Genomic DNA, 14,983 nt, shown 5'->3' on the forward strand with positions numbered 1-14,983 from the left:
AATTTGTGGCAGTATCTTTGTATCCTTATGAGCTTTGTACCAACTAGATTCTTCATATATACTTGTGATTAACAGGTCAAATTGAAAAGCACAGTATTGTAAGTCTAACTTGAAGAGACAGAACATACATTACAAGTATGTTAGGTAACCTAAATCTCATTGATCCCTTTTTTTCATGTCCTAGTCAGGTAGAGTTGCTTCAGTTACTCTAGCCAGTTTGGGTTAGTAAACTTGTTAATTTAGCTGCTAGCAAGTTCAGAAAATGTATTCTGTATCTGTATCTTAGAAGAACCAAAAGGTTACTTTTCTGTTCTGTCCCCTCTCCTTCACAATTTAAGTTCCTCAAGAGCTGTGATCACTTGATACATTTTATCAGTGTCTTTTTACTACAATAGCCCAGTCTTCAGGAAACATCTTTAGGAATACATAATGCTCTTTGGTCTTTATCAACTTACTGAATGTGTTCTATAATCTGTCATCAGAAAGAACCTATGGATAGGCTTCAGGGGTCTGTAACTAGGTCTCTTAACAGAACCACTGACCTGGATCATCTGTCAGGCTTCATTTTCACCTTTAAAGGCTTTGCTTAAAATGCAAATTTCCTCTCTGACTCCATCAAAAAAATAAATAAATAAAATAAAATGACATGTAACCAGTAAATTTTGTCAAAGGAAGGACTTTTGAGAAAGATTCCCCCTCCAAATTTCCTCTATTTCTCCTACTCTCAGACAGAGCTTTCCAGAATTTCCGGACAATACTATTCAGGCCTCAAAAAAGACTACAGATGAGCTGACCAGCAGATGGCATTGTAACAGCACGCCCAACCCCTGTTTCCCGGGTGACAGTACAAACTAGTACTTCTAAGGCTTCCCTGTCTTACCAAAACAAAATAGCAACAACAAGTTTTTTTTCAGGAATAAAGTAAAGCCAAAAAGTTTCTAATTTAATATTACGTCCCAATTTTGAAAAACACTGAGAATTTGGCATTTTTATAATTTATCCCTTTCTGTTTATGAGACTTAGGAACTGTGCAACTTGACCACATAAAAGGGCTCTGAGTTTCTCTTAAAGTTTAGATTCCCAAACTGAGGTGTGGATCAAGGCTGCCAGAGTAGATCTGTGGGTTCTCTGTCAGTCCGGAAAATCTGGGTCATTTTAGGAGGTTTCAGTAAATCTAATATTTAGGGTTCTCCTTTCACAATATGCAGCAGTGATTCAGTCTTTATTCTCTTTTAAAGAACTAAGGAAAAAATATGCTATCAACAGTGGACCTTCATATTTCAGAAGAGCAAAATAAGAATTTAACATACTCCTAGAAGCCACTCTCCTTGCATTTTGAGTTGGGCAAGAGACAAGATCAGAAACACCAATTACCTTCACTTTTACCACGTACTCATCGGAGTTAATAGGACTTTCTCTTAGCTTAAGTAAAGATGATTTGAGTTTCCTGCTTGATTTCTAGGATATTTTAGCTAACTGAGTGGTCTATCGCAAACCTAATGCAAATGCAAACACGTATGGCACTAACTACTTCCCTTGGTTTTTAGGAAAGGACTTTCATAATCCAGCAAATTAGAGGAACTATATGGAAACCTGTACTTATTTGCTATTACAGTTCTTAATCCTTTTGCTTACAGTCCACTAAACTCAAGCCCTCAGCCAGAGTTCTCTTCCCTATAACAGCATTAAATATTAAAACTTCCAGATGCTTCTTTTCTGACTTTGTGTCTAAGCAACGACTCTCAGCAAATGTCCCTCTGGTGCCTGAGGCACTAAGCAGCTGGGGGCTCTCTCTGGCTCTGGTCTGTTTTGGGACCCCAATTCATCAGTGTTGGGAATCTATCAGGAATTGCTTCTAAGAAGTATTTTACCATGTGGTTCTCCATTTTCTAAAGGTAACAGTTTCCATAATCCTAAGAATAAGAGTACTAAATTTAATGAGTCATATTTTTTTTTCTATGATAAAGTTCACAGATTTTTCAAAGACAGTAGACTTTTCCAGTCTATTTGTTAGACCACACTAGTTCCCTGTGACTAATACTTGGTATGTGACTGATATTGGGGAAAAAAAGATTTTCTGTGAAGTTCTGACAGTAGATTCTTCCCTAAAGAAACCATATGCTCACTTATGCATTCTGTGTGGTCTTCTCTTCCCAGTTGATCTTCCTTTTAAAGGAGTTCCAAGCCAGGTTGCTGGCTTTTCCTTCTCTTCCTCCTTCTCTTATTCCTTACTTTCTTCCTATAATAAATAAGACTTCAGCTCAGTTCAGTTCAGTCACCCAGTCGTGTCCGACTCTTTGCGACCCCATGAATTGCAGAACACCAGGCCTCCTTGTCCATCACCAACTCCCGGAGTTCACTCAGACTCATGTCCATTGAGTCAGTGACGCCATCCAGCCATCCCATCCTCTGTCGTCCCCTTCTCCTCCTGCCCCCAATCCCTCCATCAAGTCTTTTCCAATGAGTCAACTCTTCACATCAGGTGGCCAAAGTATTGGAGTTTCAGCTTTAGCATCAGTCTTTCCAAAGAACACCCAGGACTGATCTCCTTTAGAATGGACTGGTTGGATCTCCTTGCAGTCCAAGGGACTCAAGAGTCTTCTCCAACACCACAGTTCAAAAGCATCAGTTCTTCGGTACTCAGCTTTCTTCACAGTCCAACTCTCACATCCATACGTGACCACTGGAAAAACCATAGCCTTGACTAGATGGACCTTTGTTGGCAAAGTAATGTCTCTGCTTTTGAATATGCTATCTAGGTTGGTCATAACTTTCCTTCCAAGGAGTAAGCATCTTTAAATTTCATGGCTGCAATCACCATCTACAGTGATTTTGGAGCTCAGAAAAATAAAGTCCGACACTGTTTCCACTGTTTCCCCATCTATTTGCCATGAAGTGATGGGACCAGATGGCATGATCTTAGTTTTCTGAATGTTGAGCTTTAAGCCAACTTTTTCACTCTCCTCTTTCACTTTCATCAAGAGGCTTTTTAGTTCCTCTTCACTTTCTGCTATAAGGGTGGTGTCATCTGCGTATCTGAAGTTATTGATATTTCTCCCAGCAATCTTGATTCCAGCTTGTGCTTCTTCCAGCACATAAGACTTACACACAAATAAGACTTACTAAATACCAAGTGCTAGGTACTTAAAAACCTAAATGAATGAACAAGTTACTTATAGACATGGAATACAAAGAAGTAGGGAATAAACTGAGTCTTACTGAAAGATTCATGGAACAAATATTGATTAAGGAAAATTTTGCTTGATCCATGATCATCTTGCTTCTAAAGGCCCTGTTTCCTTTCTCATAGATTCATCAGGGACATAGAATCTCAAGAAAACTGAGAAATGTTTAAATGTTACAAAGAATAAAAGAGCCAGAAAGCATTAATCTGAGATATGATTACCTAACGCAAAAGTAGAAGATTTTAAAATACTTTATTTTCTATTTTACATAAATAAGATCTAACTTTCCTCAATATTTTCAACCTTTTATTTTTCATATAATTCTAAACACTATGGACATTCAGTTTCTCTGTATCATTTATATGCTATATAAAATTGTCTCATTAAGACAAAATCTTAGTTTTTTAAATAGAATTTTTTTTGATATTTTAATTTTATTTTATTTTTAAACTTTACAATATTGTATTAGTTCTGGTGCACTGGGACGACCCAGAGGGATGGTATGGGGAGGGAGGAGGGAGGAGGGTTCAGGACAGGGAACACATGTATACCTGTGGCGGATTCATTTCGGTATTTGGCAAAACTAAATAGAATTTTTTTAATTGTCTCATTCATTCAACAAATATTATTTATTGAGTTCCTCTACCAGAAACTAGGTCAAGTTAGGAAAACAAATGAAAACACATAGTTCCTGTCCCCAAGGAGCTTTTAAAATCCTCATCATTTAATCTTTTCATAGCTTTTCAACATTTACTAAATCAGAGCAGAAAAAACAAAGCCTTTAGAAGTAGACAAAGTGAGATTTGAATCCTGGCTTTATTAAGGGGTAAAGGTAAGCAAGTCACTTATCCCCTCTGAGCACTGATCTCATCCTCTGTAAAATGAGGATAATATCATCCACCCTGAAGTGTTGCTGTTAAGTATAAAGTGTCAAGTATAGGCCTGGCCTAAAGATAATTTATTATATTATTTCTCGTTTCTAAACAATCACTGAAAAACTCTGACCACTTATACGAATAATGAATATCCCATCTTTCCAAAAATGCTATCTGAACTACATTACATATGCAGGTAGGCATGCAAGATATGCAAACATTTAATCTGATTCTATACACTTCGTATCATCTTATAAATATCTAATGTATCTCCAATTAATAAAAAGTCAAAATCCATTTGGAAGAAATAACATCAAATAAGTTATATGTACAACATTAAAGAGCCTCCCAAATAAATATGCCGTTTCTTCTCAAGCATACATGGCTTAGTAACTGCTAAGGGCTTCCACAGACCCAACTTAGGTTAATCAAGAAACTACTTAAGGCTGGAGTTCCTAGACTTTAACCTCAGAGGCTCAGCAGCTTCCCTAAAGGGTAGTTCTAAGAACTGAGACTCCCCTTTCTGAAAAAGAACAGCATCCATGAAAGTTTTTACAGCAATAGTGGCTGACTTGTTAAAAATACCTAAGAAAAGAGCAAATCATCTTTTGAACCAAGTATAACCCTTCCATGAAACTTTCCTGTAATAAATAGGCACCCGACTTCCAACCCAGTGTTCTGTTCACAACAGCAAGCTTCCATTTCTATTCTAATAAAGGAATGGTTTATGCATGCTAAGACAAAAGAAAAATAGCTTTGAAAATATGTTTCAGGTATTACTTAGTAGGCTCTCAATAAATAAAATTTTAGAAAATGTGAAGAAAATCACAAGGGTATTATTCTAAAAACTAAACAAGCATTACCAGCTTTTCTGAATTGGAGGAACATTAAAAATTTTTGTGACTGCTTTTAAGTGACTTAAAAAAAAAAGTTTCTAAAACAAAGCAAGCAAATCAACAAACTTAGAGCTGAAAGAACTGATGATTTATCTGCCACCAAATGTCGGAATCCAATCCCACTCCCAATCTAATCCCAAAGAAAGGCAATGCCAAAGAATGTTCAAACTACCGCACAATTGCACTCATCTCACATGCTAGCTAAGTAATGCTCAAAATCCTCCAAGCCAGGCTTCAGCAATACATGAACCGTGAACTTTCAGATGTTCAAGCTGGATTTAGAAAAGGCAGAAGAACCAGAGATCAAATTGCCAACATCTGTTGGATCATCGAAAAAGCAAGAGTTACAGAAAAATATCTACTTCTGCTTTATTGACTATGCCAAAGCCTTTAACTGTGTGGATCACAACTAAATGTGGAAAAGTCTTAAAGAGATGGGAATACCAGACCACCTGACCTGCCTCCTGAGAAGGAACAGTTAGAAATGGACATGGAACAACAGACTGGTTCCAAATCAGGAAAGGAGAACCTCAAGGCTGTATGTTGTCACCCTGTTTATTTAACTTCTATACAGAGTACATTATGCAAAATGCCGGGCTGGCTTAAGCACAAGCTGAAATCAAGATTGCCAGGAGAAATATCAATAACCTCAGATATGCAGATGACACCACCCTTATGGCAGAAGGTGAAGAAGAACTAAAAAGCCTCTTGATGAAAGTGAAGAGGAGAGTGAAAAAGTTGGCTTAAAACTCAAGTCAGAAAACTAGGATCATGGCATCCGGTCCCATCACTTCATGGCAAATAGATGGGGAAACAATGGAAACAGCAAGAGATTTTATTTTGCGGGGCTCCAAAATCACTGCAGATGGTGATTGCAGCCATGAAATTAAAAGACACTTGCTCCTCGGAAGACAAGCTATGACAAACCTGCTGCTGCTGCTGCTAAGTCCCATCAGGCGTGTCTGACTCTGTGCGACCCCATAGACAGCAGCCCACCAGGCTCCCCTGTCCCTGGGATTCTCCAGGCAAGAACACTGAAGTGGGTTGCCATTTCCTTCTCCAATGCATGACATTGAAAAGTGAAAGTGAAGTCGCTCAGTCGTGTCCGACTCTTAGCGACCCCATGGACTGCAGCCTACCAGGCTCCTCCATCCATGGGATTTTCCAGGCAAGAGTACTGGAGTGGGGTGCCATTGCCTTCTCTGATGACCAACCTAGACAGCATATTAAAAAGCAGAGACATTACTTTACCAACAAAGGTCCATCTAGTCAAAGCTATGGCTTTTCCAGTAGTCATGTATGGATGTGAGAGTTGGACTATAAAGAAAGCTGAACACTGAAGAATTGATGCTTTTGAACTGTGGTGTTGGAGAAGACTCTTGGACTGCAAGGAGATCCAACCAGTCAATCCTAAAAGAAATCAGTCTTGAATATTCATTGTAAGGACTGATGCTGAAGCTGAAACTCCAATACTTTGACCACCTGATGTGAAGAACTGACTCACTGGAAAAGAGCTGGATGCTGGGAAAGATTGAAGGTGGGAGGAGAAGGGGACAACAGAGGATGAGATGGTTGGATGGCATCACCGACATGAAGGACATGAGTTTGAGTAGGCTCCAGTGTAGGCAAGCCTGGTGTGCTGCAGTCCATGGGGTCACAAAGAATCAGACACAACTGAGTGACTAAACTGAATTGAAATGCAGAAATTCTTTCTAGAACATTCTGACAACTGACCAACCACCTCTGTTTGAATTTTTTCAGGAATATCAGAGCTTTTTCAAAGGAGTGTAGGACATCTCCCATTATCACAAAGCTTAGTATTTCAAATGAAACCAAACCAGCATTACTGTAGATTTCTACCCATTAGAGCCAGTTCTGCCCTTCAGAATAATACTAAATTACTGTAATATCTTTCCATGTTTCACGTTCAGCTTTTCAAATATTTAAAGCTAATGATCAGTCTAGAAGTCCCCTTTGGTCTTCTTGATAAATACAGCTAGAATATTACAAAGTACTTGCAAATAGCACATACAAATTATATTCAGCTAATATTTAGTTGAAAAAAAGGTTTATCAAGTCCCAAATATTGTGCTAGGTTTCGGGAATACAAAAAAAAAAAAAAAATGAGACTAATACTTGACTTGGAGGAGCTGATAATAATAGTGGGGGAAGAATGCATATACAGAGGTAACTTCGACCTAACAGCAAGTGCTAAAAGAGTCAGGAACAATAACAGTTGCATACCAGCTCAGAGGACAAGGAAGTGATCTGGGTGAAGGATACTGAGAATACAGCAGCAGGCATTTGCCATAGCCACAAATTCAGATCGAAATTCCTGAGTTGAAAATTCTACATAAAATACAAACTGTGATTGATGGTTCTTAGTAATCATATTAACTCTGTGTATTTAACTTTACATTAAAAACATTTATTTAGCACTCAAGTAAATGGTAAAAGAAAATTAAGACATTGTTCAGCATGGTAACTTCTTTACAACATATACAAATATGATTCCCATAGGATTTTGGATTTAAATGTTTAATACATTTAGTCAATAATGATCAGTAATTAACTTAACAGTACTTTTTGTTTCTGTAGTTCTTGATACCAGATCATTTTTTTTTAAATGGGAAAATAGGGAATTCCAAAAAATGTGAGAATACTTATTTGTCTCAAGCATATTTATTTTGTACACCACATGGTCATTTTCGATTTCGTGCTTACAAAAGGAGATTGCCTTTCTACACATGACTGTTCACAGCCATGGAACATCCCTCCTTCTAAAGCAGTATACATCACAGCAGGTGATCAGGACAAAAATAGAGGGGAACTACCCCAGAATCACCTGGAAAGTTTTTCCAAGCTGTACTTCACCACTACCACAACTACAGAAAACCAGCGCTTCAGAGGTGTGCTACAGACCTAATAACAAGATTGAAAGCAAGGGTTTGGCTGCAGCTGAATTTAGAAGCTATTGTCCTACAAGGGCTGCTAAAAAGGATCTTTTAAAAAAGAAAGACTAATAGGTCAACACACAGGGCTTCTGAGATACCTATGTCTATAGAGGTTTAGGTTCCCTGCTGGACCCGTAGCAAGCAAGAAACCAAAGGAGGACATCGTTTCCACCACGTCTAGGCATAAGCTGTGCACTTGCAATTGCTTACCTCCAATGTTCTGAATTATTATGGTGCTCGCCACCATCACCTATAAAAGAACAAATGTATTCAGAAGATGAAAGGGGAAACAATATAAAAGGATTGGTATTTTATTAAAATTCAATAACTATTACTTGAAAACAGATGCAGAAATTGAGTGAAGAGAAACTGAAAAGAACACACTCTGCCAGCTATTTGTAATATATAAAACTAATAATCATCACATAAAAAGCCTTTCTTTAATAGTTCCATGGTTACTATAAAGCACACTTTTGTAAGTTTCCTTGGCAGCCATTTTTAAAACAGTTAAAAGTGTTAAAAAGCTAGGGAATCAATGGTTATCAAAGTACCAAAGAATTGAAGTTGAATTTATTTGGTCTCATTTTTTTTTAATTTGGTCTTTTTTTTTTTTTTTTTAATTGGTTATATCACATTGCTTTGCTAGGCATACTGAAACAGCTTGAGGTGTGTTGTGCCAATGCTGTATTGTATAAAGGGAAATATAATCTTCAGAGTGTATCAGCTTGGCAAACACCAAGCCTTGAACATGGGAGCCTTGTTGCAGGGATAAATTAATTCTAGAGCAGAAAACTCTAGAGCCCACATATCTGAAAACTGAAGCATTTTAAACTCAGTAACACACAGTGGGCTGAGTATAAGACAATAGGAGGTAGTGAAGACCTTAATACATTGGAGAATTTCTCCTCTTTCAAAATGTGGCAGCTGTTATACAGCTCTGGCCAGTTGCTGACATGTGAGAATGTGAATCCAATGTAGCTAGATCTTCTGATTGTTCAAGGAAAGTCAGAAACGGAATTCTTTCAAAATGTCATAACTCTTAGTTGGCAATCAGCTAAAAATAAAAAAAAGATTTGAGCCAAACAAAATATGCCTGAGCCTTGCTAACTTGTGATCTTTGATGAGATTCCTGGGAAATACAAGACGGCACTTTATCCATTCTTGGTCATCAGATGTACTCAGAAGAAATGATTAAATATTCTGCTTCAACTCAGGCCTTTCAATCACTTAAATCTTGGTGAATCTATACTTCCAATGTATGTCTGGAGCTGACTAGCTATCTAAGATCATTCAGTCGTGCATGGACTGGAAAGAGATCACCCTTCTTCTCCTAGGAATTCCATTTGCCTTCCTGATGTTCAAGCTGGTTTTAGAAAAGGCAGAGGAACCAGAGATCAAATTGCCAACATCCCCTGGATCATGGAAAAAGCAAGAGAGTTCCAAAAAAACATCTATTTCTGCTTTATTGACTATGCCAAAGCCTTTGACTGTGTGGATCACAATAAACTGTGGAAAATTCTGAAAGAGATGGGAATACCAGACCACTTGATCTGCCTCTTGAGAAATTTGAATGCAGGTCAGGAAGCAACAGTTAGAACTGGACATGGAACAATAGACTGGTTCCAAATAGGAAAAGGAGTTCGTCAAGGCTGTATATTGTCACCCTGCTTATTTAACTTATATGCAGAGTACATCATGAGAAATCCTGGACTGGAAGAAACACAAACTGGAATCAAGATTGCCAGGAGAAATATTAATAACCTCAGATATGCAGATGACACCACCCTTATGGTAGAAAGTGAAGAGGAACTCAAAAGCCTCTTGATGAAAGTAAAAGTGGAGAGTGAAAAAGTTGGCTTAAAGCTCAACGTTCAGAAAACGAAGATCATGGCATCCGGTCCCACCACTTCATGGGAAATAGATGGGGAAACAGTGGAAACAGTGTCAGACTTTATTTTTCTGGGCTCCAAAATCACTACAGATGGTGACTGCAGCCATGAAATTAAAAGACGCTTAGATAGCATATTCAAAAGCAGAGACATTACTTTGCCAACAAAGGTTCGTCTAGTCAAGGCTATGGTTTTTCCTGTGGTCATGTATGGATGTGAGAGTTGGACTGTGAAGAAGGCTGAGCACCGAAGAATTGATGCTTTTGTACTGTGGTGTTGGAGAAGACTCTTGAGAGTCCCTTGGACTGCAAGGAGACCCAACCAGCCCATTCTGAAGGACATCAGCCCTGGGATTTCTTTGGAAGGAATGATGCTAAAGCTGAAACTCCAGTACTTTGGCCACCTCATGTGAAGAGTTGACTCCTTGGAAAAGACTCTGATGCTGGGAGGGATTGGGGGCAGGAGGAAAAGGGGACGACAGAAAATGAGATGGCTGGATGGCATCACTGACTCGATGTACGTGAGTCTGAGTGAACTCCGGGAGTTGGTGATGGACAGGGAGGCCTGGCGTGCTGCGATTCATGGGGTCGCAAAGAGTCGGACACGACTGAGCGACTGATCTGATCTGATCCTGGGAACAAACTAAGTCATCAAGACATGGAGGTCTTGGAAAGCAGGGCTAATGATAGAAACATCTGGGAAGATGTCTTTGAAGATATGATAATTATCATTCTAATATTCTCCAGAAAAACCTTTACATGCCATCCCATTTAAAAATTAGTTCCAAAATGTCACAGTTATTTGTGAAAAGACTTTTGTGAAATTTCTGTACACCGTCTTTCATATGCAATTAATATCTGTTGTCAGTCACACACGAAATTTGGATTTTTCTATGAATATACTGCAAAAAGCAATAATATCAATGTGTTGATGAGTATTTTCCCATTTTCTGGCTCAGTTGAAGCATTTTTGATCTAGAAAGTCAATATACCTACCCATCTACCTGTCTTTCTCATGCCTGGTGCAGTGCATGGCCACATGGTATTTGCTCAATAAATGTTTGCCAAGCACATAAACCATGTATAGACAATTAAAACAGTTTTCCTAAAAGGTTCAAATCACTTCAAAAATATTTAACTTCAGAATAATGTGACCCTATCATATGTCATATCTATACTCATGTAACATCTGGGAAGAAGGAAATAGGAAAGTTTCAACCCAACTCTGGAAGTTGAGAGAAAATATTAAACAAACAAACAGCTCTTCATTTATAGTATTCTCTGTCTGTGTATCTGCCTACTAAAAACTGTGTGTATATACTAAGATGATAATGCAGCTACTCTAGAGTGTAGGAAAAGGGGACTCTCAATAATCCATGTTCTTCTTGTAGACTCTGCTGCTATCCAAGGAACAAAGGAAATACTAATGTGAAATAACAGTGATGATGCTCAGTCATGTTCATAGATTGTATTAAATTAATTAGTTTTCTTATATAAATAATATTTTCTTCTTCTCCCTTGATTAAACTGGATGCAGGAAATTGATCTTAATTATAACAAACATCCTGATCTTCAAGAAAAATTGTTACCAAGGATGATTAACAAAAATCTTTACCCTCAAAAGTGACATAGTCTCCATTTAGTTCAAATTTCAGGCTATAAGGATCCAAACCATGAGACTATATAACATGATTTAAATATTCTCTTTTGTACTTTAAATACAAAGTTAATTTGAATGCAAATACACATCTCCCGCCCCTCATTACATAGCTGTATCTTTTTCCTCTCAGACTTAATTCTTAAAGGTTAGTTCAGCCGACAACAAAATAGCATCCTTTTAGATTAAAAACAAACAAAAAACACAAACAACAGATTTACAAAATGCAAAGAAAAAGCTCTGTTTGGAATAAACATATAAATGGGTTTTAGAAGTATGATAGCTCTTCAGAAACAAAAATAATTATTAAAACACTAACAATAATATTTAACTCCAGATTATCTGTGGAAGAAGACAGGTAATTAGTTTAACTAAACTAGTTTAGCATGCCTACCACAAATGAATGCCCCATAAATACTGTTGTTATTCCTCTTATTCTGGGGAGGAAAAGTAATAGATTTTGAGTCTGGAGTCCTATGGTTCCATACTGGCTTGAGTAATTATAGACAAATAGGCCCTTTCCCTTCTCTGGGCCTTAATTTCCTCACTTATAAATGAAGGATCATCTTTTAGCACTATTCAGCTCTTAAATGACATGATCTTCTAATTATCAATTTTATAAACATGCTATAAGGTTAATTCCATGCATCTGTCTTGTTCAGTCTTCATGAGAATTCAAATATAATCTAATCAACATTAATCACAAAATGTTAAAACAGGCCATTGTATTGATTTAAAATTATAAGTCACTGCTCCCCTTCATTAGAATAAAAAACACTAAAAAATTTAAGTGTTGAATTATATTTATCAATGCATTTTTAGGAAGGTCATAGAGATTTCTTCTTTCTCTTCCTGCTCCCATCATTCCTTTTCTTCACTTTAGTTTCCTTTTATTCCCTTAATTTCTTCCTCCTATATATACTTGTCTTTTCTAACTGGAAATGGAAGGGAAAAACTGCCTTTCAGGATTTTGAATACAGCAAGGAGAAAAAAAATTACCTTTCCAGGTAATCCAAATGCAAAGAGTCCAAGATCCTCATAAGATGTCACAGCTGTTGAGAGAAATCATAATTGTTATTTTTACACAATTCTGTCTGTGTACCAAGTCTTACATGGAAGAAAGCTATTCCACTGCTACCTACAGCTATTCAATGTGCTGTGTGCTAAGCTTAGTCACTCAGAAATGTTCGACTCTTTGCGACCCCACGGACTGTAGCCCGCCATGGGGATTCTCCAGGGAAGAATACCACGGTAGGTTGCCCTGCCCTCCTCCAGGGGATCTTCCCAACCCAGGGATCGAACCCAGGTGTCCTGTACTGCAAGTGGATTCTTTACCGTCAGAGCCACTAGGGAAGCCCAGCTATTCGACAATCACATTAAATTTAAAGCTGAAGTACTGACTTGGGGGAAAGTTGAAAACTTATGATCCATAAAGACAATGTCCTCTTATAGAGTTTAGCAATTCCTAAGGTTGTCTAACTACCCAGGTTGCAATAATTCAAATAATAATTACTCAAGAACAATCCACTTCTCACTAAACAGTACTCACAGACTACATTGTCCAATATTAATTTTCATTGACAACAGTTTCTAAAAACTGTCTATGTAAATAAATCTTACTAAAGTATAAAAGCTAAATCATACTTTCAGAGACATTCACTTTTACAGGCTACCTAGGATATAATATATTCAGATGGAAACAATACCTTCATCCTGCGATAAGGGAATATATTTTCTTTCTCATCATAGAGTATGAAATTACATTTTCATTCCACATGTTCTAGAAGTGTGATCACAGAAAAGATGAAAATTAAAAGGCTCATAAAAGAACCAAATTTGTCCTTAAATGGGAGTTTCATGTTAAAATTAATGATACCATAGGTAAAAATAAGAGAATTAAAAATGTTTATATAATCCTAAATCAAAGCTATGGTTTTTCCAGTAGTCATGTATGGATGTGAGGTGGACCATCAAGAAGGCTGAGTGCCAAAAATTGATGCTTCCGAATTGCAGTGCTGGAGAAGACTCTAGAGAGTCCCTTGGACTGCAAGGAGATCAAACCAGTGAATCCCAAAGGAAATCAACCCTGAATATTCATTGGAAGGACTGAAGCTGAAGCTCCAATACTTTGGCCACCTGATGCAAAGAGCCAACTAATTGGAAAAGACCCTGATGCTGAGACAGATTGAGGGCAAGAGAAGAAGCGAGTGGCAGAGGATGAGATGATTGGATAGCATCGCTAACTCAATGCACATGAATGTGAGCAAACTCTGTGAGATAGTGACGGACAGGGAAGCCTGGCGCGCTACGGTTAGTTCATGGGGTTGAGGGAGTCAGACACAACTTACTGGCTGAACAACAACAAAGTCTGAGAAGTTCTTAACTTTTCAGTGCTTATGCCAAAAAAAGGCAGGTTAGTAGATACTAAGACTTAATAATAACATCACACATTTCCTATTGAATCAAAGATATGGATCATCATTTCTTAAATCAAGTTTTTAACATATCCTCTCAAGATATACATGGGTTTCTTTAAGCTATCACTATATTAACAAAAAACTGTATACTTTCATCTTTTAGCACTGTTTAGCTCTTAAGTGACATGATCTTCTAATTATCAGTTTTTTAAACATGCTATAAGGTGAACAAAGTTCATCAAGTATGCAAACATAAGCATTTTGAAAACCATATGTGGTCTTTTCATGTTATAACTACAAAGTTAGAAAGAACACAGTGAAATGCTTAAAAAAATAAGTTTTACTTAAGAACAAAAATTTTTTTAACATTTTAAAATTATAATCTATTATCAGGGTTGATCAAAGAATTTAGAACTTTTTGCATGACATACTTATTTTTAATTTTTTATTTAATATTTTAATTTTTTTAGCTGGGTCATGTGGCATAAAGGATCTTAGCTCCCTGACCAGGGATCAAAGCTGTGATTTTTTTAAAAAATAAAATAAAAAAAAAAAAAAAAAAAAAAGCTGTGCCCCTGCATTGGGAGCATGGAGTATTAAGCACTGGACCGCAGGGGAAGTCCCAGACACAGCTATTTTTTAAAATGTATTTACACACTGCTCAACAGTGGGCAAGGACAATTTAATTTGGAATTTGGAATATATAATTTAATTACAAGTAGGAACCTTCATGCTTTAACAGGGAAAGATTTCCTAGAATAATTTCCTAGAATAATCCTAGAGGGGCAGACTGTAGACATATTTTAGACATAAAAATTTTTTAAAAAGTTAAAAAACTGAGATCTGGAATTTTTTCCTCTACTTGAAATGCCCAAATTCTATTTTTCCAAATACATATGTTCTAAAGTGAATGTCATCACAAAAATTATTAATTATTTCAACCAATAAATCTTTACAAGTTTGTTTCAAAGTTCCTAAACATAATTAAGTAATAATGTTATTTATAGGGACACAATTTTTTATATTTAACATTCCAAAGGCTTGGTTTTATATATTCAACCAGAACAAGCTCTAAATATTAGCTTCTGATTTGACATTGGGAAGGGAATTT

At 37.0% G+C, this 14,983-nt stretch overlaps 1 protein-coding gene across 1 annotated transcript in view; it reads right to left on the bottom strand.

Moving 5' to 3' along the window:
- SLC38A6 (solute carrier family 38 member 6) overlaps positions 1 to 14,983 on the bottom strand; it is a 70,118-nt gene that overhangs the window by 37,396 nt on the left and 17,739 nt on the right. Inside the window, exons 4-5 of the mRNA XM_005890690.2 lie at positions 12,455 to 12,507; positions 8,121 to 8,160 (exon numbers count right to left, since the gene is read on the bottom strand). Of these exons, the coding sequence (XP_005890752.1) occupies positions 8,121 to 8,160; positions 12,455 to 12,507 (93 nt within the window). The remainder of the gene's footprint in view (positions 1 to 8,120; positions 8,161 to 12,454; positions 12,508 to 14,983) is intronic.

This window comes from Bos mutus, chromosome 10 (assembly GCF_027580195.1).
Source record: "Bos mutus isolate GX-2022 chromosome 10, NWIPB_WYAK_1.1, whole genome shotgun sequence".
Classification (NCBI taxonomy): Eukaryota; Metazoa; Chordata; class Mammalia; order Artiodactyla; family Bovidae; genus Bos; species Bos mutus.